General features: G+C 43.6%; 1 protein-coding gene across 1 annotated transcript in view; it reads right to left on the bottom strand.

Annotated features, from left to right (window-relative positions):
• Positions 1-23759, bottom strand: part of si:ch211-129c21.1 (uncharacterized protein LOC563087 homolog) — a 121730-nt gene that overhangs the window by 56441 nt on the left and 41530 nt on the right. The window contains 2 exon segments of the mRNA XM_034180754.1: positions 43-199; positions 23087-23259. Coding sequence (XP_034036645.1) covers positions 43-199; positions 23087-23259 — 330 coding nt within the window.

Below are 23759 nucleotides of genomic sequence, written 5' to 3'. Positions count from 1 at the left end.
CATGTGTTTCTGAACACGTGTGCAGTCTGTGGTTTCACTCACAGCTCCTGGTCGGGGCACAGGCACCTCCCCAGTGTACATCACCCACTTGATATGGGACATCTCCACAGCAACAGATGTCTTAAATCTGCCCTCACTGAAAATGTCTCTGATGGCAGACATGCTGTAGGCGCACACTGTGGATATTTGGGACAAAGTCCTGAAAAAAGCAAATTAAACAAACTGACACACCTGCTTTATTGTGACTTCGTAGACTTGTTCAGATGTAATTTTTTGAATATCCTCATCTTATTCTGGTCCCAGATACCTTTTGCTCAGCAAGCATAAAACCAACATTGTCACTTGAGTGCTTACGACTGTGGAGTGAAAACTGCATAAAAGATGTTCTCCCTCCAGTCTTCATGCTTCAGCAGGAACACATCTTGGACAATACTGGGCAGGCTGGCGTCTGGGAGTGAGCAATCCAGACGGGCCTTCAAAAATGATGTCCATTTCTTCTGCAGTGTCCGCTGTCCTCCCACATCACCCTGAAGACAGGACAATGTTAATATCAAAGAAGCTGCTGGGAATCCAGCGATGTAGGATTGTAAACCACAAGGCGATGTTCAGCTAACAACACCGTACGTGTGGCTAATGTTTCAGCATTACAATTTGTAACATTTGCCTTATGTTATCCTGAGTACATGATTATAATTCAGTCCACCATGGATGATGTGACTGTCACATTTCAGAGCAAACAGCTTAAATGTGAATCCACTTGTGTGTGTGTGTGTGTGTGTGTTGATGTGAGCTATCATTGTAAAGTAGATCGAGCACCTGCATAGGATGGAAAAACACAATAAAAATATTTGATTCATTATTGAACAGTTGTGTGTTGGTTTCACAGCACCTGCTCTGTTCCTTGGGTTATGTTGACTATTGGAGTAAATAAACTTACGTTATGATACGTTATGTTCATCATTGATATACACAAAATATGCGTGTACATCAATGATGAACATGTGTTCATCATGTTCACAATTCACATGTGAATTGTGAACATGATGACTCTTCCTTCACTTTTCTGAGATAAAATAAATATTTTAATTATAGTCACAACACAAATAAATGTACAAAACAGTGGCGAGCCTGTTTGGGTAACAGGAACACAGAGACATGGTCCATCTGGTCTCCGATAACAAACAAATGTTTCTCCATCATCTTAATAACATTTTAGAATTAATGTTCCTTTCTGAGATATTTCAAATTCATTTAATGTGATCTTGGTAAAAATACCTTGCAGACACGGGCCACTCGAGACACCACCACCTTCCTGTAGAACTCGTATTCGATGGCGTTCTCACTGAAGAACAAACAGACCTTATCGTCATCGCCGTCAGCACTGTCCATGCTCTCAGTCACAACATCCATGTAGACAAAGCTTGGCTCTAAAATGACAAAACATCAGTTCTTGGGAACACGTTTGGAAAAACTGCTGAAGGACATCTGTAATCCAGGGACTCCACCCTGACCCTGGACAGCACCTGCTGACTTGCTCCACCCTCTCTTGGTTGATTAAATCTGGTGTTTTCCAGCTCTTGGTTGGCTGAAGCACCTGAAGTGATGTCCAGGGACAGTTTGGAGACCCCTGCTGCTAACTGGAGTGAGGTAGACTTCATTGCAATGACTCACCGTTCAGCCAGGAGCTCTTAAACTCAGTACGGACTGTCACGGCAGAGCTGCGCAGGACCACTGGCTCAGAGCCCAGGAAGTTGATGGAAGTAGCTGAGTACAAGTCATTTCCTGTTCAACAACAACATGAGGAGTTAAAGCTGCTGGAAGTCACAGTTTTTTTTACATTATAATGCACCATCACAGAAACATCAATCAATCAATCAATTTTTTTATATAGCGCCAAATCACAACAAACAGTTGCCCCAAGGCGCTTTATATTGTAAGGCAAGGCCATACAATAATTATGTAAAACCCCAACGGTCAAAACGACCCCCTGTGAGCAAGCACTTGGCTACAGTGGGAAGGAAAAACTCCCTTTTAACAGGAAGAAACCTCCAGCAGAACCAGGCTCAGGGAGGGGCAGTCTTCTGCTGGGACTGGTTGGGGCTGAGGGAGAGAACCAGGAAAAAGACATGCTGTGGAGGGGAGCAGAGATCGATCACTAATGATTAAATGCAGAGTGGTGCATACAGAGCAAAAAGAGAAAGAAACAGTGCATCATGGGAACCCCCCAGCAGTCTACGTCTATAGCAGCATAACTAAGGGATGGTTCAGGGTCACCTGATCCAGCCCTAACTATAAGCTTTAGCAAAAAGGAAAGTTTTAAGCCTAATCTTAAAAGTAGAGAGGGTGTCTGTCTCCCTGATCTGAATTGGGAGCTGGTTCCACAGGAGAGGAGCCTGAAAGCTGAAGGCTCTGCCTCCCATTCTACTCTTACAAACCCTAGGAACTACAAGTAAGCCTGCAGTCTGAGAGCGAAGCGCTCTATTGGGGTGATATGGTACTACGAGGTCCCTAAGATAAGATGGGACCTGATTATTCAAAACCTTATAAGTAAGAAGAAGAATTTTAAATTCTATTCTAGAATTAACAGGAAGCCAATGAAGAGAGGCCAATATAGGGTGAGATATGCTCTCTCCTTCTAGTCCCCGTCAGTACTCTAGCTGCAGCATTTTGAATTAACTGAAGGCTTTTTAGGGAACTTTTAGGACAACCTGATAATAATGAATTACAATAGTCCAGCCTAGAGGAAATAAATGCATGAATTAGTTTTTCAGCATCACTCTGAGACAAGACCTTTCTGATTTTAGAGATATTGCGTAAATGCAAAAAAGCAGTCCTACATATTTGTTTAATATGCACTTTGAATGACATATCCTGATCAAAAATGACTCCAAGATTTCTCACAGTATTACTAGAGGTCAGGGTAATGCCATCCAGAGTAAGGATCTGGTTAGACACCATGTTTCTAAGATTTGTGGGGCCAAGTACAATAACTTCAGTTTTATCTGAGTTTAAAAGCAGGAAATTAGAGGTCATCCATGTCTTTATGTCTGTAAGACAATCCTGCAGTTTAGCTAATTGGTGTGTGTCCTCTGGCTTCATGGATAGATAAAGCTGGGTATCATCTGCGTAACAATGAAAATTTAAGCAATACCGTCTAATAATACTGCCTAAGGGAAGCATATATAAAGTGAATAAAATTGGTCCTAGCACAGAACCTTGTGGAACTCCATAATTAACTTTAGTCTGTGAAGAAGATTCCCCATTTACATGAACAAATTGTAATCTATTAGACAAATATGATTCAAACCACTGCAGCGCAGTGCCTTTAATACCTATGGCATGCTCTAATCTCTGTAATAAAATTTTATGGTCAACAGTATCAAAAGCAGCACTGAGGTCTAACAGAACAAGCACAGAGATGAGTCCACTGTCCGAGGCCATAAGAAGATCATTTGTAACCTTCACTAATGCTGTTTCTGTACTATGATGAATTCTAAAACCTGACTGAAACTCTTCAAATAGACCATTCCTCTGCAGATGATCAGTTAGCTGTTTTACAACTACCCTTTCAAGAATTTTTGAGAGAAAAGGAAGGTTGGAGATTGGCCTATAATTAGCTAAGATAGCTGGGTCAAGTGATGGCTTTTTAAGTAATGGTTTAATTACTGCCACCTTAAAAGCCTGTGGTACATAGCCAACTAACAAAGATAGATTGATCATATTTAAGATCGAAGCATTAAATAATGGTAGGGCTTCCTTGAGCAGCCTGGTAGGAATGGGGTCTAATAAACATGTTGATGGTTTGGATGAAGTAACTAATGAAAATAACTCAGACAGAACAATCGGAGAGAAAGAGTCTAACCAAATACCGGCATCACTGAAAGCAGCCAAAGATAACGATACGTCTTTGGGATGGTTATGAGTAATTTTTTCTCTAATAGTTAAAATTTTGTTAGCAAAGAAAGTCATGAAGTCATTACTAGTTAAAGTTAATGGAATACTCAGCTCAATAGAGCTCTGACTCTTTGTCAGCCTGGCTACAGTGCTGAAAAGAAACCTGGGGTTGTTCTTATTTTCTTCAATTAGTGATGAGTAGAAAGATGTCCTAGCTTTACGGAGGGCTTTTTTATAGAGCAACAGACTCTTTTTCCAGGCTAAGTGAAGATCTTCTAAATTAGTGAGACGCCATTTCCTCTCCAACTTACGGGTTATCTGCTTTAAGCTACGAGTTTGTGAGTTATACCACGGAGTCAGACACTTCTGATTTAAAGCTCTCTTTTTCAGAGGAGCTACAGCATCCAAAGTTGTCTTCAATGAGGATGTAAAACTATTGACGAGATACTCTATCTCCCTTACAGAGTTTAGGTAGCTACTCTGCACTGTGTTGTTATATGGCATTAGAGAACATAAAGAAGGAATCATATCCTTAAACCTAGTTACAGCGCTTTCTGAAAGACTTCTAGTGTAATGAAACTTATTCCCTACTGCTGGGTAGTCCATCAGAGTAAATGTAAATGTTATTAAGAAATGATCAGACAGAAGGGAGTTTTCAGGGAATACTGTTAAGTCTTCTATTTCCATACCATAAGTCAGAACAAGATCTAAGATATGATTAAAGTGGTGGGTGGACTCATTTACTTTTTGAGCAAAGCCAATAGAGTCTAATAATAGATTAAATGCAGTGTTGAGGCTGTCATTCTCAGCATCTGTGTGGATGTTAAAATCGCCCACTATAATTATCTTATCTGAGCTAAGCACTAAGTCAGACAAAAGGTCTGAAAATTCACAGAGAAACTCACAGTAACGACCAGGTGGACGATAGATAATAACAAATAAAACTGGTTTTTGGGACTTCCAATTTGGATGGACAAGACTAAGAGACAAGCTTTCAAATGAATTAAAGCTCTGTCTGGGTTTTTGATTAATTAATAAGCTGGAATGGAAGATTGCTGCTAATCCTCCGCCCCGGCCCGTGCTACGAGCATTCTGACAGTTAGTGTGACTCGGGGGTGTTGACTCATTTAAACTAACATATTCATCCTGCTGTAACCAGGTTTCTGTTAGGCAGAATAAATCAATATGTTGATCAATTATTATATCATTTACCAACAGGGACTTAGAAGAGAGAGACCTAATGTTTAATAGACCACATTTAACTGTTTTAGTCTGTGGTGCAGTTGAAGGTGCTATATTATTTTTTCTTTTTGAATTTTTATGATTAAATAGATTTTTGCTGGTTATTGGTAGTCTGGGAGCAGGCACCGTCTCTACGGGGATGGGGTAATGAGGGGATGGCAGGGGGAGAGAAGCTGCAGAGAGGTGTGTAAGACTACAACTCTGCTTCCTGGTCCCAACCCTGGATAGTCACGGTTTGGAGGATTTAAGAAAATTGGCCAGATTTCTAGAAATGAGAGCTGCTCCATCCAAAGTGGGATGGATGCCGTCTCTCCTAACAAGACCAGGTTTTCCCCAGAAGCTTTGCCAATTATCTATGAAGCCCACCTCATTTTTTGGACACCACTCAGACAGCCAGCAATTCAAGGAGAACATGCGGCTAAACATGTCACTCCCGGTCCGATTGGGGAGGGGCCCAGAGAAAACTACAGAGTCCGACATTGTTTTTGCAAAGTTACACACCGATTTAATGTTAATTTTAGTGACCTCCGATTGGCGTAACCGGGTGTCATTACTGCCGACGTGAATTACAATCTTACCAAATTTACGCTTAGCCTTAGCCAGCAGTTTCAAATTTCCTTCAATGTCGCCTGCTCTGGCCCCCGGAAGACAATTGACTATGGTTGCTGGTGTCGCTAACTTCACATTTCTCAAAACAGAGTCGCCAATAACCAGAGTTTGATCCTCGGCGGGTGTGTCGTCGAGTGGGGAAAAACGGTTAGAGATGTGAACGGGTTGACGGTGTACACGGGGCTTCTGTTTAGGGCTACGCTTCCTCCTCACAGTCACCCAGTCAGCCTGCTTTCCCGGCTGCTCGGGATCTGCCAGGGGGGAACTAACGGCGGCTAAGCTACCTTGGTCTGCACCGACTACAGGGGCCTGGCTAGCTGTAGAATTTTCCACTGTGCGGAGCCGAGTCTCCAATTCGCCCAGCCTGGCCTCCAAAGCTACGAATAAGCTACACTTATTACAAGTACCGTTACTGCTAAAGGAGGCCGAGGAATAACTAAACATTTCACACCCAGAGCAGAAAAGTGCGGGAGAGACAGGAGAAGCCGCCATGCTAAATCGGCTAAGAGCTAGTAGCTACGCTAAGCTAGCGGATTCCTAAAAACACGCAAAGTGAATAATGTGTAAATAATTTATAGGTGATTCAGCAGAAGGAGTGCTTTAGTTAAGGCACGTAAAGATTACACTGGGAAACAAATCGTAATCTAGATAACTAGATCAATCTAACTGCGCAGAGTAAACAGCTAACAGATACAGAAAAACACCGCTGTGCTCCGGAACAGGAAGTGATACAATACCGCAGTGAGAGCCAACCACCAGTAGAGGCCTAAACAGTATAACCTAACATCACACTATAATTTGAGCAATGTTTGGCTGTCTGATTGCTCCCTGACTCCTGCAATGTTCTTTCATCAGTTTTATCTGAAATATCGGTATGAGGATGAAGGTCAAGCCTCGAATTGCCCTGAAAGAGTTCATTTAGGGGTGATTCTTTAACTACGGGCACTATTGTCCTTGTAAATGTAATTTCCACTACACCATTGCCTTTCAATATAAAGCGCCTTGGGGCAACTGTTTGTTGTGATTTGGCGCTATATACATGTGCTCTGATGTCACTGTTTATCTCCATAGAAACTACCCAAACAATCTTTCATACAACTGTTTAAAGGGACATTGCAGTGTTGTGGTGGAAATTACAGCAATAGTGTGGGACAACTACATTTGTTTAAAAAAAATCACAAACAGTTGTATGACATTGAATACCCCAATTATGTTTTGATTATTTTACTGATATTTTATTCACAGATATTTTAAAACATTAGAAAAAATGTTTCTTTACCATTCATTTTTATCATTGAAGATCAAAAGTCTGGGTGTGGGACAAGCACAAAACGACAACATTTGCATATAATGATGGTGAAAAAAGGTGAAAAAGTCATCATAGACTACTAGGACAAATTTCTTAAAACACTTTCATTGTAAAGATAACTATAAAAGTGTGAAATTTCCCCTTTTTCTGTTTTTCATACAATATGATCAAAGGACATAATAAGTGCCCGTAGTCTAAGAATCACCCTTAGACAAATGTCATGGTCACTGGGGTCAAAGTCAATTTCCCTGTCAAGGACAGCCAAGGATCAATCATTAAGGTGAAGGGTGAGGTCATGTGGGTTAAAGGTCAGGTTTCCACCCAGTCAAAATGTATTTAAGAATGTCTGCCAACACGTCACAAGGGCAGACACGAAAAGAAAAGCATCAACCTATCACAGGACCTTTCTTAGGGCCCCCTCACACATAACACGATTGAAGCCCACTAGTGCACGAAGGAGGAAGTGCATGCCACTCGTGAAAAATCAGAGCTGCCTCTAACGCCTCGTACACCTGTCACTACAACTGCTTGGGCACAACAGCGTCCAAAAGACAGAGTGGTGCCCTGTGAGAGACCATTCGATCCCTCTCGCGGCAGGCGGCAGCCAAATTCCAGGTGACACACACGAACATCCAACACCGCTCGCTGGACACTTAGAAAATGTGGGGCCATTCACGCTGTTAGCGCGAAAATAGTGAGCAGACGATCACTTTCGAGGGTCATCTACAGAGGAACAGACAGTTCATATTTGTATTGTCTGCTTGATAAGAGGGATTCAATAAATGCAGTGTTTTTTTGTGGTGTGTGGTTTTTTATTTTTTTTCTCCACAGCAGAGGCATGATGTGGTCCAACACATTCCAGCTGCTTGCACTGTTTCATGCACGCTTGTGCGCTTGCATGAAACCATCACCAGTGTATCATGCACGTCTGTGCGACCATGCGTCCCTCACGACAGCAGGTGGGTGTTTCATGGTTCCCCATTTCGTGTTTGGTTCGTGGATTTTCTTCTGGTTTCTGCATCTTTTGTGTTCTGTGTGAAGGGGTCGTTACTGACAACAATATGTAGATAAAAGTTCAGTAGAAGAGCAGCATCAAGAATGTAGTATATGTTCTTTCAGCTGTTGCAGTTAGGGGGGGCACCAAAGCAGGTCAACCATTTTCAACTAACCCTGTCCTCTGTATCTTCCTCTGTCACACCATCCACCTGCATGTCCTCCCTCAGCACATCCATGAACCTCCTCTTTGTTCTCCCTCTTCTCCTCCTGCCTGGTGGCTCCATCCTCAGCATCCTTCTCCCTATATACCCTGGGTCCCTCCTCTGCACATGTGCAAACCATGTCAGATCACTTCTCAGACTTTGTCCCCAAACTGTCCTAGCTGTACTGTCCCTCTGATATATTCATTTCCTAATCCTGTCCATCCTCGTCACTCCCAAAGACAATACCAACATCTTCAGCTCTACCAGCTCTGCCTCTTGTCTTTTTGTTAGTGCTGCTGTCTCCAGGATGTACGTAATGGGTCTCACTACTATCTTGTAGACTTTCCCCTTCACTCTTGTAAATTTCCTTCTATCATGAATCACTCCTGCCACCTTTCTCCATCCCACTCCACACTGCTTGCACGCTCTTCTTTAACTTTCTACCATATAGTTGCCCCAAGTACTTAAACTCATCCCCTTTCACCACCTCTACTGCTTGTAATCGCACTATTCCACTGGGCTCCCTCTCATTCATACACATGTACTCTGACTTGTTCCAACTGACTTTCATTCCCCTGCTCTCCAGATGTGTATCTCCACGTCTCCAGGTTCATCTCAACCTGCTCTCCATTTCACTCCGATCAAAGTGTCATCGGCAAACATCATAGTCCATGGAGACTCCTGTCTTATCTCATCTGTCAACCTGTCCATGAACACTGCAAGCAAGAAAGGACTCAGAGCTGATCCTTGGTGTAATCCCACCTCCACCTTGCATCTGTCCATTCCACTGCACATCTCACCACTGTCACACTGTCCTTGTACGTGTCCTACATCAACCTCACCTACTGGTATTTCTCTGCCACTCCAGACTCCCTCACTTAATAAATGGATTGTATTCTTAAAGCGTTTTTCCATCTACCGTAGATACTTAACGCATTCAACAATGATGTCTCACATTCACCCATTCACACACTGATGTCTGCATGTCCCCATGCACACCACAACTCTTCTCTTGGCACCCTATCAAAAGCTTTCTGGAAATCTAGAAACACAATGTAACTTCTGACCTTCTCTATACTTCTCCATGAAAGCTAACACTAGCTTATCAGCTAAGCAACTTCATTGCTAGCTACATGGCTCAATGAGACTGTTAATATCACCTTGCAAAAAACGGTAATCTGATTGTAGGTTCATTATCTTATAATTATATTGTATAAGGATAGTTTGGGATTTGGGATTGAAGGAAGATTGTATGAGGTGCTTAGTCAGTGTATCGCACACTGTAGAGCAGCAAAACTTGAGCAAACCTAATCAAGGTCATTTTAAATGTAGCCTACTTTATATTGTGAATGTGTGTACCATTTTAGCTTGTGGCCAGACATTTTTTTCGCATAGAAAAACTAAGTATAGCTTACTCTAGCACACCAGATTCCATTGACAAATGTGGCTATTTTACTCTGTAGCACATGGGAGTTGTTGTCACGGCAGGCGGCTGCCCGACAACTGCAGCAGCTGGACCTGCAATGCAGACTGCCAATCAAGCATTTGGTGTATCAGAAATCGTTGTCTTTATTCCAGGTTTAGGTTCGAAGCACAGGCAATCAAGCAGGGGAGCGGAGGTACAAACGGGATCAGGCAAAAATGCAGTCATAGTTCAGCCAGGGTCAGAGCACGAGCTAACACAGTAGTCAGGGATGAGACAAAAGACATGGTCAAGGAATACAAAGCAGAAGACGGTAAACAGAACTGTGATCAAAAGGCTGGAATGTGTGCTAAGAGCAACGACAAACTGGCAAAGGTGTGGCGGCTGGGAGGAGATTAAATAAGCAAGTGTTAACAAGGCGCATGTGAGGAGACGGATCTAGAAATGGGACGTGGCTGGTGAACAAAGAGTATGGATGGGGCAAGATAGTGAGGAAGGGAGTGCACAAAGTGGAGTGATGTAATAGACAAAGATGTGATCTGGTGCAAGAGCGGGTGTAAATGAAAACATAAAGCAGACTGGATCAATGTGTGGGAGGAGGGTACAGAGCTGTTGAAGGGACGTGACAATTTAAACACAGATGCAAGAGGGATGAAGACATAATGGCAGGTGCAGGGCGTGGAGTGAAAACAAACTCAGAGGGGCGTGAGGGAAACTGAGAACTATGAACAAAACTAAAATAAAAACTGAGGGCAGAATAACATAAGAACTGGGCATGAACATGAGAAAATGGAAAATAAATACTTAAGCAACACTAAACTAAGAAAACAAGCTATAAGAAAAACAAACTACAAGAAAACAGAAGGCAAAACCCGACATAAAGAACAACTGATAACACAAATGAAAAAAGCAAAATAAACAAGTGATAAGCAATGATTAATAATGCAAACACACAATGTGGCAGAACAAAACGAGAACAACACTGGACAAAGGCTCAAGTATGAAAAGTGACAAAACAAAGTAACACAGCAAAACTAGAACAGAGAATAACCACGATGAAAAAATAACTAATACATCAAAGCTGGGCAGGAGGATTAAGGTCGAGACCCGGGATGGGCATGACACAGTCTACTGCTGCCTCATCGAGGTCATTTATGTAATATCAGTAAATCACAACTCAGCTGAACTATCACAGAGGACATAAAATAGCACACGTAAACTAGACAGAGATGCTGGCTCATTGATCCAGCAGCTGGTCAACATCGTCTGTGTGATGCAGGTAAAACTGTTGTTTTTTTGTTTTTTTTTGTCAATGGAATCTGGAGAGAGTGAATTAACAAGAATTTAACTTCAGCTTCCTGGCAGAAATATCTCTTTGATGGCAAAGTAAAGCAGTAACAATATTATCAATACAGTGTAAACTGAAAATGAAATAGATTTTATTACTGTAATGTTTAAATACACACACATTATACAACAGTACAATTCATATTAACACAAAAATATTAACGCAATGTTCAGACTGATATATGAGTAAAGAGTAGTTTCAGATGTAATTTGGTGTCACTCTGAGGTATTTCCTGTTACAGATCTGAAGAATACCAGATGAACAAAAGTGTCATAAATGAGCCACAACAGCCTCTAGTCTCTCAGTTCTTGGACAGTCGTGTGTCATCCACAGCAGAGCGCCGTCACCAACACAGAACTGTCCGACCTGATTACTGATTGTGGAAAACAGGAGCTTTTTCTGACAGTACGTAAGTCCAGCTCAGTGTGTCACACAACACTGACATTAAAAACACACAGCCTCGAATCAGGAGAGACGCCCAAAATTAAAAACTCCACTGAGCCACACTGACCATGTCTATGTGACTGTGGACATTTGGTCAGACTGAAAGACGAGGGGATTCCTTGGTGTCACTGTCCACTAGATACTAGGACACAGCTGAAGACTAACCTCCTGCAATCGCTTCAAAGGCTCACACACCGCCGAGCGAATCTGTGGCCAGTTTGAGTCCATACGTGATGAATACAACATCAAAGGCACACTGGACTACATCATTAGTGACAACGCTGGGAACACGGGAAAGACTTTCACTGTGTGCTTTCCCAGTGAACAAGAAGATGATGATGATTAAGATCGTGTTGATGACCCTGACCTCTGGTGTGACTTAACCCTGGAAGATCAGCAAACAGTAGATAACGTCGCCTGCGGCGTTCTGCTCCTTAGTCTTCAGCTGGTGGTGGGAGATGGTTTGAAAGAAACACAAAGTGGTGTGTCCTTCTCTTTCCAAGTTATCAACATTCAAAGATGTGTTTGATTTGGGGAAGAGAGACGCGTCCCTGCTGCAGTCAACACAAGATGGAACTCGACACTGAGGCCAGTGAAGGAAGTTCTCCAGTGTGGCCATCTAAAGCTCTGTGCTGTTCCAGAAAAGGCTGGACCTGAGAAGCTGTCATTCACACCGCGAGAGTGGAATCTGCTGAAGGAGTTGGTGGACATCTTGAAGCCGTTTGGAGAAGCAACTGATTTGACACAGGCAGAGAAGGTTGTCACACTCAGTGTTGTTGTTCCATCCATCTTGACCCTCAATCACCACCTTGAGAAGCTGACGCCCCAAGTTCGATTCCTGAGTGGCCTGGCCAGAAGCCTCCAGGCATCCCTGAACAAAAGATTTCTTGGGATCTTCATTAACGTGAAAATGGCCAGGACTCAAGATAGCATCACTGCCCCCTTTTCAGACCCAGTCCACCTCAAAGCAGCCGCCCTGGATCCAGCCTTTTCTCTGCTGTGGGTGGAGCCCCGTGTGATGATCAGTCATGACATCAAGGCAGAGGAGTTACAGGAGTTGAAGGTAAATTAATGACTTTAATGAAACTGTTTTTCTGTGACTTATGTTTTGTTGGTAGTACCCAGAGGTGCTGTTCTGAAACTAAAGTTCTTCAGTCTTCATCCAACACTCAGCAGACCATTTTCATCTAAGAACAGTTTCAAGTCTTTGATTTTAGAGTCTCTCTTCACATTTTGCTTTAACCTTAGCTGGGATATTTCAGAGTTCAGAAATGGGCTGGGAGACGCCCCGAAACAACTCTGTTCATTCTGAGGACTCGTACCTCATTTTTACAGTCCTTGACTGGACATCCATGCACCCACAGGAACCTAACAGTGTCTTTGTCCCTTTCTGCAAGGGGAATCTGAAGGAAAGCCTTCATTATATTGGCAGTTAAAGACTACCTCATGCAGTCTGAACTTAATGAGAACATCCAGTTTTGGTTTTAGGTTCGGCCCAGTGTTGAAACAGTCACTGAGGGATGGACTGTCTTCATCATGTGAGGATGCATCAAATACCACTCTGAGTTTAGTTGTGGCCTTGTCCTCTCTTAGAACAGCGTGATGTGCCATGTAATATGAGGTCTGTTAGAAACTATCCGACCTTTTTATTTTTTGCAAAAACTATATGGATTTGAATCATGTGCACTTGCATCAGCCAAGCTTGAACCTTCGTGTGCATGCGTGAGTTTTTTCACGCCTGTCGGTTGCGTCATTCGCATGTGAGCAGGCTTTGTGTGAGCAGCGGTCCACCTCTCTCGTCGGATTTTCATTGTGAGGAAAATGTCTGAACGATTTGGAACTTTGCTGCATCAAATTTTTCCAGAAACTGTGAGAGACCTCCAGGTGGAAACCATTCGGAAGATTCAGACGGCTTTCATGGACGATTCTATGGGGATCACACAGATTAAGGAGTGTTACAGCCGGTTTAAAGACGGCGCACAATGGCGGAGGGCACGCTGCGCTCCGAGCGGCGATCGACAGGCTGAAACGACCAGATCATTTCCAAACTGAACGTCGTCTGACTACTACAGAAATGGCAGAAGAGGTGGACATAGCACTTTTTCGGCACATTCCACTGTTACAGGAGTTTTTTGTCATGGAAAGAGGAGCGGAGGAATTCGCCACGGAGCCGCTAATGGTGCGGGACAAAAGCACCTCTGTGTTTGTCTCACAGGACATGTTGTAACATGCCCAGCTCTTGCACCATTCAGAAGATTCAGACGGCTTTCAGTGGCTTTTCAGTCGTGTGACTATCCGAGAAATTGTGGACAAGCTGGACATGCCACAACATGTCCTGTGAGGCTTCATCACGGCGTTGCTTTTTGTCCCGCGCCATTAGTGGTTCCGTCCCGACATGCAAATTCCTCCACACGTCTTTTCATGACAAAAACTCCTGTAACAGTGGAATGTGCCGAAAACGTGGTTAATCTGTGTGATCGCCATAGAATCGTCCCTGAAAGCCGTCTGAATCTTCCGAATGGTTTCCACCTGGCTGTCTCTCACAGTTTCTGGAAAAATTTGATGCAGCAAAGCTCCAAATCATTCAGACATTTTCCTCACAATGAAAATCCAACGAGGAGGTTGGACCTGTGCTCACTCAAAGTGTGCTCACATGCGAATGACGCAACCAACAGGTGTGAAAAAACACACATGCGCACGAAGGTTCAAGCTTGGCTTTCAACTGCCACCAATGAATTGGTGACCTTTTGTGACTTTCCCAGTGACTGCCTGCCAGTAGTAGTCTGCTCCTACTAACACCTGCAACTCTTGGTCATTAGCACCCTCTAGTGGAAAGCCTACAAGTTGTAGTCCTCTTGTCTTTATCTCTGCTTGAATGGAGTCGCTTGGGACTTTTCTCACAGCAGTAACACCTGAGGAGCCTCTACAGCTTCTGTCTCAAGTCTCTGTTCAGTGTTCCACACGTTCTCAAGATCAACTCTCACATCATTGTGTTTCTCTGCTACAGGAGTGGTGGAACCAAAAACATGGAGGTTCAGCGTCTTGTGCCTTACAACTGGCTGTCCTAATGCTCTAACAAGGCTTCTGTGAATGAAACTACGCTGGCTGCCTCCATCTAACAGGCAGCAAGTTATCTTTCTGTCCTTTGGCCCATGTCTATGTCTTCAGTCTGCAGCAGGACCGTGTTCTATTTGTCTTAACCTTTACGGGGCTTGACACTGAAGACAACACAGCATCTGTATTTTCACTATTATCGCTCGTGTCAATATCTAGCTTAGCTTCAGATTGTTCACAAACTGACAAAGGGGTTTACGGTCACATAAGCTGCACAAACCCTTCACTCTGCAGTATTTTGTATGTGTTTTGAGCCTAAGCAGATGAAACCCGTCCAGGTTTCCTCAGTTTATCCTTGTGTGTGCTCACTGTGTGTTCAGGACAGTTCTCTGGTTTGTGGTCACTCCTGTCATGATACACACAGGTCCGGGGTACACCACTGGCTGTGTGCAAAGTGCCGCTGATGTGACGCTCCACTTTCTGGGTTTCTCGCAGGCGTAGGACGGCTTGTCCACATTCTTTGGGTCCTTCGATGGGTGGCCTGGTCTGGTAAGCTGAAGCTCTGTTGTCTGCTTTGCACCTCATTCTGCAGAAACTGAATCAACTCTGGCACCTTCCACTTGTTGGTTGGTTGGTGAGTGTAGGCAAGTGTGATGTCCTCTGGACTGAGCTGTAGTAGCACTGTACACAGCAGGCAGCCGTACGTGTCACTCTGCACTCCAAGGGACTCCAAATACGTGTCTGGATCTCACATTCATCATAGAAGTGCCTCAAAGCTGTAACATCAGATGATCTTTTAACAGGTGTCAAGTTCAGTAGTTTGAACATATGGACACTGATCACAATGTCCCTCTCCCAAAGTGGCTCTGGAGTAACTCTGTTCCAGTGTCGTAGTTGTCATCTGTCATTGTGAGCCCACAATAGTTCTTTCAGCTGCTCCAGTCAGGTAGGATCTGAGGTAAGTAAACTTGTCTGTCTTTCATAGTGCATCGTTTCTGTGAACAGCTGTTTCACACTGTGACCTGAATTCCTGCCACTGTCTTATTTCACCATCATACTTTGTTATCATTAACTTGGGAAGTTTAACAGTTTGTCTGGACTGGGATGTAAATGAACTGCTGCTTACATCACTCACACACGCTCTCACAGTGTTTCTGGCGGTCTCCTGTGACCTGATGAAGGTGGTGACGCGAACCTTCCACGTGAGAACCTGGTCCAAATAATCCTGTTTGTTATCTCAGTGTCCAGGTCATCCATGGGCATTTGATCTTCGATGCCCTTATCCAAGTCCAATAAACCTTCATGCTTTAATGATAAAACTGCCAGGAACTCGTGCATTTTATTAATATCTGGTCTGTCCTTGTCCACCTCCTCCTCTAGGCGGGTTAACAGCTTGGTCATAGTGGCACGAATAGTCACCGCGCTTCTTCTTCATCCGCTCCAATCCCTCTGTCATGACGGCTGCTAATCTTAATTCAAGTCCTTACTTCCCGGGTTTCGGGACCAAAATGTTCACAGTGAAAGCTTCTGCAATCATGACGGAGGCTCAGAAGTCTTTGTTGACCATGTAGTAGTGATGTTAAGCTCGAGTCAGTCTGCTCGACACAGTATCGAGCTTTTTGAGCCAGAAGTGTCAGTGAGCAGTGTTTCAAGCACGCCCCATCACATGACCACTGCGAGTGAGGCCTCGTTATGTCACACCACGTCTCGAGCTTCGCCGGAAATTCGAATAATCTGGGCGTGTCAATACGACCCACCAAGTATTTAAATGAGATCTGAATCGCAGCTCAAACCGTGGGTTTGTGAGAGGAGGAGATTGCTAGTGACACTTATTGCGAATTAGCACGTGAATCTGAGCAAGGAAAGCATTAGTTATATTTAGGTCTAGTTTAGAGTTCATTTAGTATAGTTAGCTGGAGAGGTGTGAGGCAGAAGAGGAGCCAATTAAAGTCCAGCACTGTTCAAATTATTCTTTTTTCTAATAAAAATTGTTGAAAGTTGCACAATCACCGTCTCCTGTCCCCTCTATTGTAATTTACAAATTACAGCAACATAAGCACCAGTTGCAGAAGCACATGTCTTCATCACTTTTCCCATCACATTTTATCCAAATATAGTTTGAGGAATAACACAAATCTACATATGGTCTACAATGAAGGCTTTCAGAACCATTATGTGTAAGTCAATCAATCAATCAATCAATTTTGTTATATAGCGCCAAATCACAACAAGCAGTTGCCCCAAGGCGCTTTATTGTAAGGCAAGGCCATACAATAATTATGTAAAACCCCAACGGTCAAAACGACCCCCTGTGAGCAAGCACTTGGCTACAGTGGGAAGGAAAAACTCCCTTTTAACAGGAAGAAACCTCCAGCAGAACCAGGCTCAGGGAGGGGCAGTCTTGCTGGGACTGGTTGGGGCTGAGGGAGAGAACCAGGAAAAAGACATGCTGTGGAGGGGAGCAGAGATCGATCACTAATGATTAAATGCAGAGTGGTGCATACAGAGCAAAAAGAGAAAGAAACAGTGCATCATGGGAACCCCCCAGCAGTCTACGTCTATAGCAGCATAACTAAGGGATGGTTCAGGGTCACCTGATCTAGCCCTAACTATAAGCTTTAGCAAAAAGGAAAGTTTTAAGCCTAATCTTAAAAGTAGAGAGGGTGTCTGTCTTCCTGATCTGAATTGGGAGCTGGTTCCACAGGAGAGGAGCCTGAAGCTGAAGGCTCTGCCTTCCATTCTACTCTTACAAACCCTAGGAACTACAAGTAAGCCTGCAGTCTGAGAGCGAAGCGCTCTATTGGGGTGATATGGTACGACTAGGTCCCTAAGATAAGATGGACCTGATTATTCAAACCTTATAAGTAAGAAGAAGAATTTTAAATTCTATTCTAGAATTAACAGGAAGCCAATGAAGAGAGGCCAATATGGGTGAGATATGCTCTCTCCTTCTAGTCCCGTCAGTACTCTAGCTGCAGCATTTTGAATTAACTGAAGGCTTTTTAGGGAACTTTTAGGACAACCTGATAATAATGAATTACAATAGTCCAGCCTAGAGGAAATAAATGCATGAATTAGTTTTTCAGCATCACTCTGAGACAAGACCTTTCTGATTTTAGAGATATTGCGTAAATGCAAAAAGCAGTCCTACATATTTGTTTAATATGTGCTTTGAATGACATATCCTGATCAAAAATGACTCCAAGATTTCTCACAGTATTACTAGAGGTCGGGTAATGCCATCCAGAGTAAGGATCTGGTTAGACACCATGTTCTAAGATTTGTGGGGCCAAGTACAATAACTTCAGTTTACTAAAAGTTCCCTAAAAAGCCTTCAGTTAATTCAAAATGCTGCAGCTAGACTACTGACGGGGACTAGAAGGAGAGAGCATATCTCACCCATATTGGCCTCTCTCATTGGCTTCGTTAATTCTAGAATAGAATTTAAAATTCTTCTTCTTACTTATAAGGTTTTGAATAATCAGGTCCCATCTATCTTAGGGACTCGTAGTACCATATCACCCCAATAGAGCGCTTCGCTCTCAGACTGCAGGCTTACTTGTAGTTCCTAGGGTTTGTAAGAGCAGAATGGGAGGCAGAGCCTTCAGCTTTCAGGCTCCTCTCCTGTGGAACCAGCTCCCAATTCAGATCAGGGAGACAGACCCCTCTACTTTTAAGATTAGGCTTAAAACTTTCCTTTTTGCTAAAGCTTATAGTTAGGGCTGGATCAGGTGACCCTGAACCATCCCTTAGTTATGCTGCTATAGACTTAGACTGCTGGGGGGTTCCCATGATGCACTGAGTGTTTCTTTCTCTTTTTGCTCGTATGCACCACTCTGCATTTAATCATTAGTGATGATCTCTGCTCCCTCCACAGCATGTCTTTTTCCTGGTTCTCTCCCTCAGCCCCAACCAGTCCCAGCAGAAGACTGCCCCTCCCTGAGCCTGGTTCTGCTGGAGGTTTCTTCCTGTTAAAAGGGAGTTTTTCCTTCCCACTGTCGCCAAGTGCTTGCTCACAGGGGCTCGTTTTGACAGTTGGGTTTTTCTGTGATTATTGTATGGCTTTGCCTTACAATATAAAGTGCCTTGGGGCAACTGTTTGTTGTGATTTGGCGCTATATAAATAAAATTGATTTTGATTTGATTTGATGCCTCTTACATCAGTGGTGTCTGATCACTCAGTTATTAAGTTTACAGTTTCGCTGCTGTGTTTAGTGGAACAACAACCTTATATCAACCGGCGATGCATCAACTCCTCATCTAGAAGCTAGACTGCCTGATGTCTTAGCTTCACATTTGACAAATACCCAGTCAGTAGACAGACTTGTGGATAGTTGAAGCTCATGCTCAAAACTACAGTCGACATCATTGCACCACCTGTGTTAAAACCGGCGCTCCCCCAAATCACAGTCACCTTGGTTCAATGATTATCTGCATGATTCTCAAGCATAAAGCAAGAGGTCTAGAATGGAAATGGCGACGTTCAAAATTAGAAGTGTCCACCTTGCGTGGCGTGATGCTATCTTAGAATATAAGGCATGCATTATTGGCTACAAAGCGGACTTACTACTCTGATTTGATCAACAAAAACAAGCATAACTCAAAGTTCTTGTTCGACACATGGTGGCAACACTTATTCATGGACAACCACCTGTAGTTCGCTCTCCTTTTACAGCACAAGATTTCCTGGATTACTTTGAGAAGAAAATAGAAGACATCAGGTTAAACATATCCCAGCATGCCTTAATCCAGCCACTACAACCCTGCTATTGAGGTGGGCACCACTACTGAGGTATTTCCTAGATTTACAGAATTTGATAGTATCTCACTAGGCATGCTGACGAAACTCGTAACGTCAACAAAAAGCACAACCTGTTTATTTGATCTGATACCAACAAAACTGTTTAAGGACCTGTGGTCCACTCTTGGGCCGACTGTGTTGGAAATTATTAATCTTTCTTTAACTTCTGGATCTGTTCCTAAATGTTTCAAATCTGCAGTGATTAAAACCATTACTTAAGAAACCTAATCTTCACCCTAGTGTATTGAAAAACTATCGGCCGATATCAAATCTATCATTTTGCTCTAAAATTCTGGAAAAAGTGGTGTCACGGCAGCTCATAGACTATCTTACTGAGAATAATCTCTTTGAGCCACTGCAGTCTGTTTTTAGAAATATCATTCCATGAATGATCTTCTACGTACAATGGATTCGGACACCACTACAGTTCTGTTGCTGGTAGATCTCAGTGTGCATTTGATACAGTGGATCATCATATTCTACTTGATAGGCTGGAAAATCATTATGGGATTACTGGAGTGCCTTTGCATGGCTGACGTCATACTTGAACAGTTGTTCTCACTGTGTTTTGTACAGTAACACTACCTCTAACCTTAGTGACATGAAATTTGGGGTTCCACAGGGGTCTGTCTTAGGCCCCCTGCTTTTCTCCCTTTATATAGCACCCCTTGGGCACATATTGCGGCGTTTTGGAATTACCTTTCACTGCTAGCAGATGATACTCAGTTATACATGCTGATAACTGCTGGTAATCTCGTTCACATAAAATCCTTAGAAGATTGCCTTGCAGCAGTGAGAAGTTGGATGTTTAGAAACTTCCTACTTTTAAACTCTGATAAGACTGAAATTATGATTCTTGGTCCAGTGAGACATCGGCATCAATTTGACCAGTTAACACTCAGCCTAGGCTTGTGTGTCATACATCACACTGACAAAGTGAGGAACCTTGGGGTAATTTTTGATCCTTCATTGTCCTTTGACCTCCACATTAGAAATATTACTCGACTGCTTTCTTCCACCTGTGAAATATAGCGAAGATTTGTCCCATCCTGTCTATGGCTGATGCCGAGTCAGTCTAGCATTCGGGGTCTCCAATTGGTTCAAAATGCTGCAGCCAGACTTTTGACACGAAGCAGAAAGTTCGACCACATTACACCCATTTGGCATCCCTTCACTGGCTTCCTGTCCCAGTGAGATCAGAGTTTAAGGTTCTGCTACTAGTCTATAAAATTATTCATGGACTGGTACCTCCCTACCTAGCTGACCTAATTAAACCTTACGTACCGGCCCGGGCTTTGCATTCTCAGGGTGCAGGACTACTTTGTGTCCCTAAGGTGAATAAGCAGTCTGCGGGTCACAGAGCTTTCTCTTATCGTGCCCCTGTACTGTGGAATGATCTCCCTGCATCAGTAAAACAGTCAGATTGTGTGAGACTTTCAAGTCCAGACTTAAGACGCACTTATTTCCCCGTTCGTATGGCTAGCATACTGGTACAGTTTGTTTTATGCTTTTTACCTCTTTTAATTTGTTGTGTGTTGGGGGGGCGTGGCTGGCTGTGTTGGTGTTCTTTTCTTTTCTTGCTCTCCAGGTGGCATGAGGGCTGATTTGTCTGTGGAGAAAGTGCTCGCTGAAGAGTCCTCCCCTTTATTAGCATCATGTGGGACACCTGTGGCAAGGGGCTCACGTGCGGCCTTGAAGACTTGCAGCTGAAGCAGATAATTGGATGGCGTTCTGCATATAGTCGTTTTGATTGAGCAGAACTGCTGGGAACTCGACCTTGTGGACGTTCGTTTGTGAGATGCTGAGGACCGCGCCTGGGTTTGACATATCGAGCGCCGTGAAGCAGGGAAGGGTGAGGACACATGCTGTCAGCACACGCTAAAGGTAATTAAGTGATTAAGTAATTGTTGATAGTATCTTGGTGTTTTGTTACACAGTAAACTGAGATTGTGAAGAGAATTGTTGCAGCTTGCTTTTCACTGCGGTGGCGTGCAGGATAAGTGATCCTCCACTTGTGTGTAGAGGCTGCTCATTTGCATAAGTTAAAAGAAACATTGACCTGAGTGTGTTGCTGATAGCGTGTGGTTAGCGAAAAGATAGAGTTGTATCTGCTGACTCACCTCACCTTCTCTTTGCTTCACAGAGAATCGGTTCGTCGTGTCCACCTGGGGGTGTTTGGCGGTGGTAGTGAGTCCAGGAGCGCCGGGCTTTAATCCTTGCGGGCGCTGGAGAACGTGCCACTTATCACTCCACCAGAGGGACGCTTTTTATTTTTACATTTATAAGCACAGGTGAAAAATAAATTGTTTCTGTTGGGAGCCGCCTTCTGGTTATTTTACCGCTGGGTTCTGTCAGACGCAGGTCCGCTCCTCAACCCGTGTCGAACATAACATAATTCATGTTATTAGTAATTGGAGCGGGCTGCTGGCCTCAACTTTACCTAAATTCTGGGTGTTTTAGTGAAGTTTAGGGCTAGTAACCGGCGATCACCTTAGTATTTCTCTGTTTTTCTTGCTGTTTAATGCTGGCAAATTATACAGTATTTTTTGTCTTTCTGATGCCCGTTCTGTTTTTTCTCTCTGTTTAAGGGCAGCTCCATCCCAGAGATGGGAGTTGTATTCGTGTTGGCGATCCTCCTGTCATGTGCACCAATAGCATTTCTTGTATATTCGTCCGTGAATTGTTCTGTAATTTATGTCTGTATCATGGCCCAAGCAGAGGGTCACCCCTTTGAGTCTGGTCTGCTTGAGGTTTCTTCCTCAGAGGGAGTTTTTTTCCTTACCACTGTTGCTCTTGGGGTTGTAAGGTTAGACCTTACTGTGTGAAGCGCGTTGAGGCAACTCTGTTGTGATTTGGCGCTATATAAATGAAAATAAATTGAAAATTGAAAAAACACATCACACCCAGGCCACACACAGAGGGCTGCACACACATCACAGCAAACACTGCACCATACGCACAGGACCGTACCACCTCACAGCAGTGCAGACTGTCGTACACCAACCACACACAGGTCCACACACAGAGTCGTATACATGACACCGTACACACAGGGCTGCATGCAAAGGGCTACACACTCAGGGTCGTACACACAGGGCTGTATCATGAGCACATTCTCTTAAAAGTGCAAACACTTCTATCAGAAGCCCATAATTTACCCGTGCCAATGAACATGACAGGATGTCTGTGTCTGTCCGTGCCAGCACGCTTTCCACCACAAGCCGGGTCAGCAGCGCCCCCTTTCTGAGCAAGCAGGGTCCTCCCATCAGCGGGCGGACTGCCCTCGTCCATGAGGGGCCGGTCCCTGAGGAATTGGAGGGTTTTTGTCAGGAAAGTTCCAGGGAGTGCTTCACGCCCATTTTGCGGGAGGCATCGTGTGATGCCTGAAAAACAAATGGCCTTTAGGACCGGCATGTGTTTCTGAACACGGGTGCAGTCTGTGGTTTCACTCACAGCTCCTGGTCGGGGCACAGGCACCTCCCCAGTGTACATCACCCACTTGATATGGGACATCTCCACAGCAACCGATGTCTTAAATCTGCCTCACTGAAAATGTCTCTGATGGCAGACATGCTGTAGGCGCACACTGTGGATATTGGGACAAAGTCCTGAAAAAAGCAAATTAAAACAAACTGACACACCTGCTTTATTGTGACTTCGTAGACTTGTTCAGATGTAATTTTTGAATATCCTCATCTTATTCTGGTCCCAGATACCTTTTGCTCAGCAAGCATAAAACCAACATTGTCACTTGAGTGCTTACGACTGTGGAGTGAAAACTGCATAAAAGATGTTCTCCCTCCAGTCTTCATGCTTCAGCAGGAACACATCTTGGACAATACTGGGCAGGCTGGCGTCTGGGAGTGAGCAATCCAGACGGGCCTTCAAAAATGATGTCCATTTCTTCTGCAGTGTCCGCTGTCCTCCCACATCACCCTGAAGACAGGACAATGTTAATATCAAAGAAGCTGCTGGGAATCCAGCGATGTAGGATTGTAAACCACAAAGGCGATGTTCAGCTAACAACACCGTACGTGTGGCTAATGTTCAGCATTACAATTTGTAACATTTGCCTTATGTTATCCTGAGTACATGATTATAATTCAGTCCACCATGGATGATGTGACTGTCACATTTCAGAGCAAACAGCTTAAATGTGAATCCACTTGTGTGTGTGTGTGTGTGTGTGTTGATGTGAGCTATCATTGTAAAGTAGATCGAGCACCTGCATAGGATGGAAAAACACAATAAAAAATATTTGATTCATTATTGAACAGTTGTGTGTTGGTTTCACAGCACCTGCTCTGTTCCTTGGGTTATGTTGACTATTGGAGTAAATAAACTTACGTTATGATACGTTATGTTCATCATTGATATACACAAAATATGCGTGTCATCAATGATGAACATGTGTTCATCTGTTCACAATTCACATG

This window comes from Thalassophryne amazonica, chromosome 10 (assembly GCF_902500255.1).
Source record: "Thalassophryne amazonica chromosome 10, fThaAma1.1, whole genome shotgun sequence".
Classification (NCBI taxonomy): Eukaryota; Metazoa; Chordata; class Actinopteri; order Batrachoidiformes; family Batrachoididae; genus Thalassophryne; species Thalassophryne amazonica.
The sequence above is the reverse complement of the archived record's forward strand: the minus strand, read 5'-3'. Positions and strand labels throughout refer to the sequence as shown.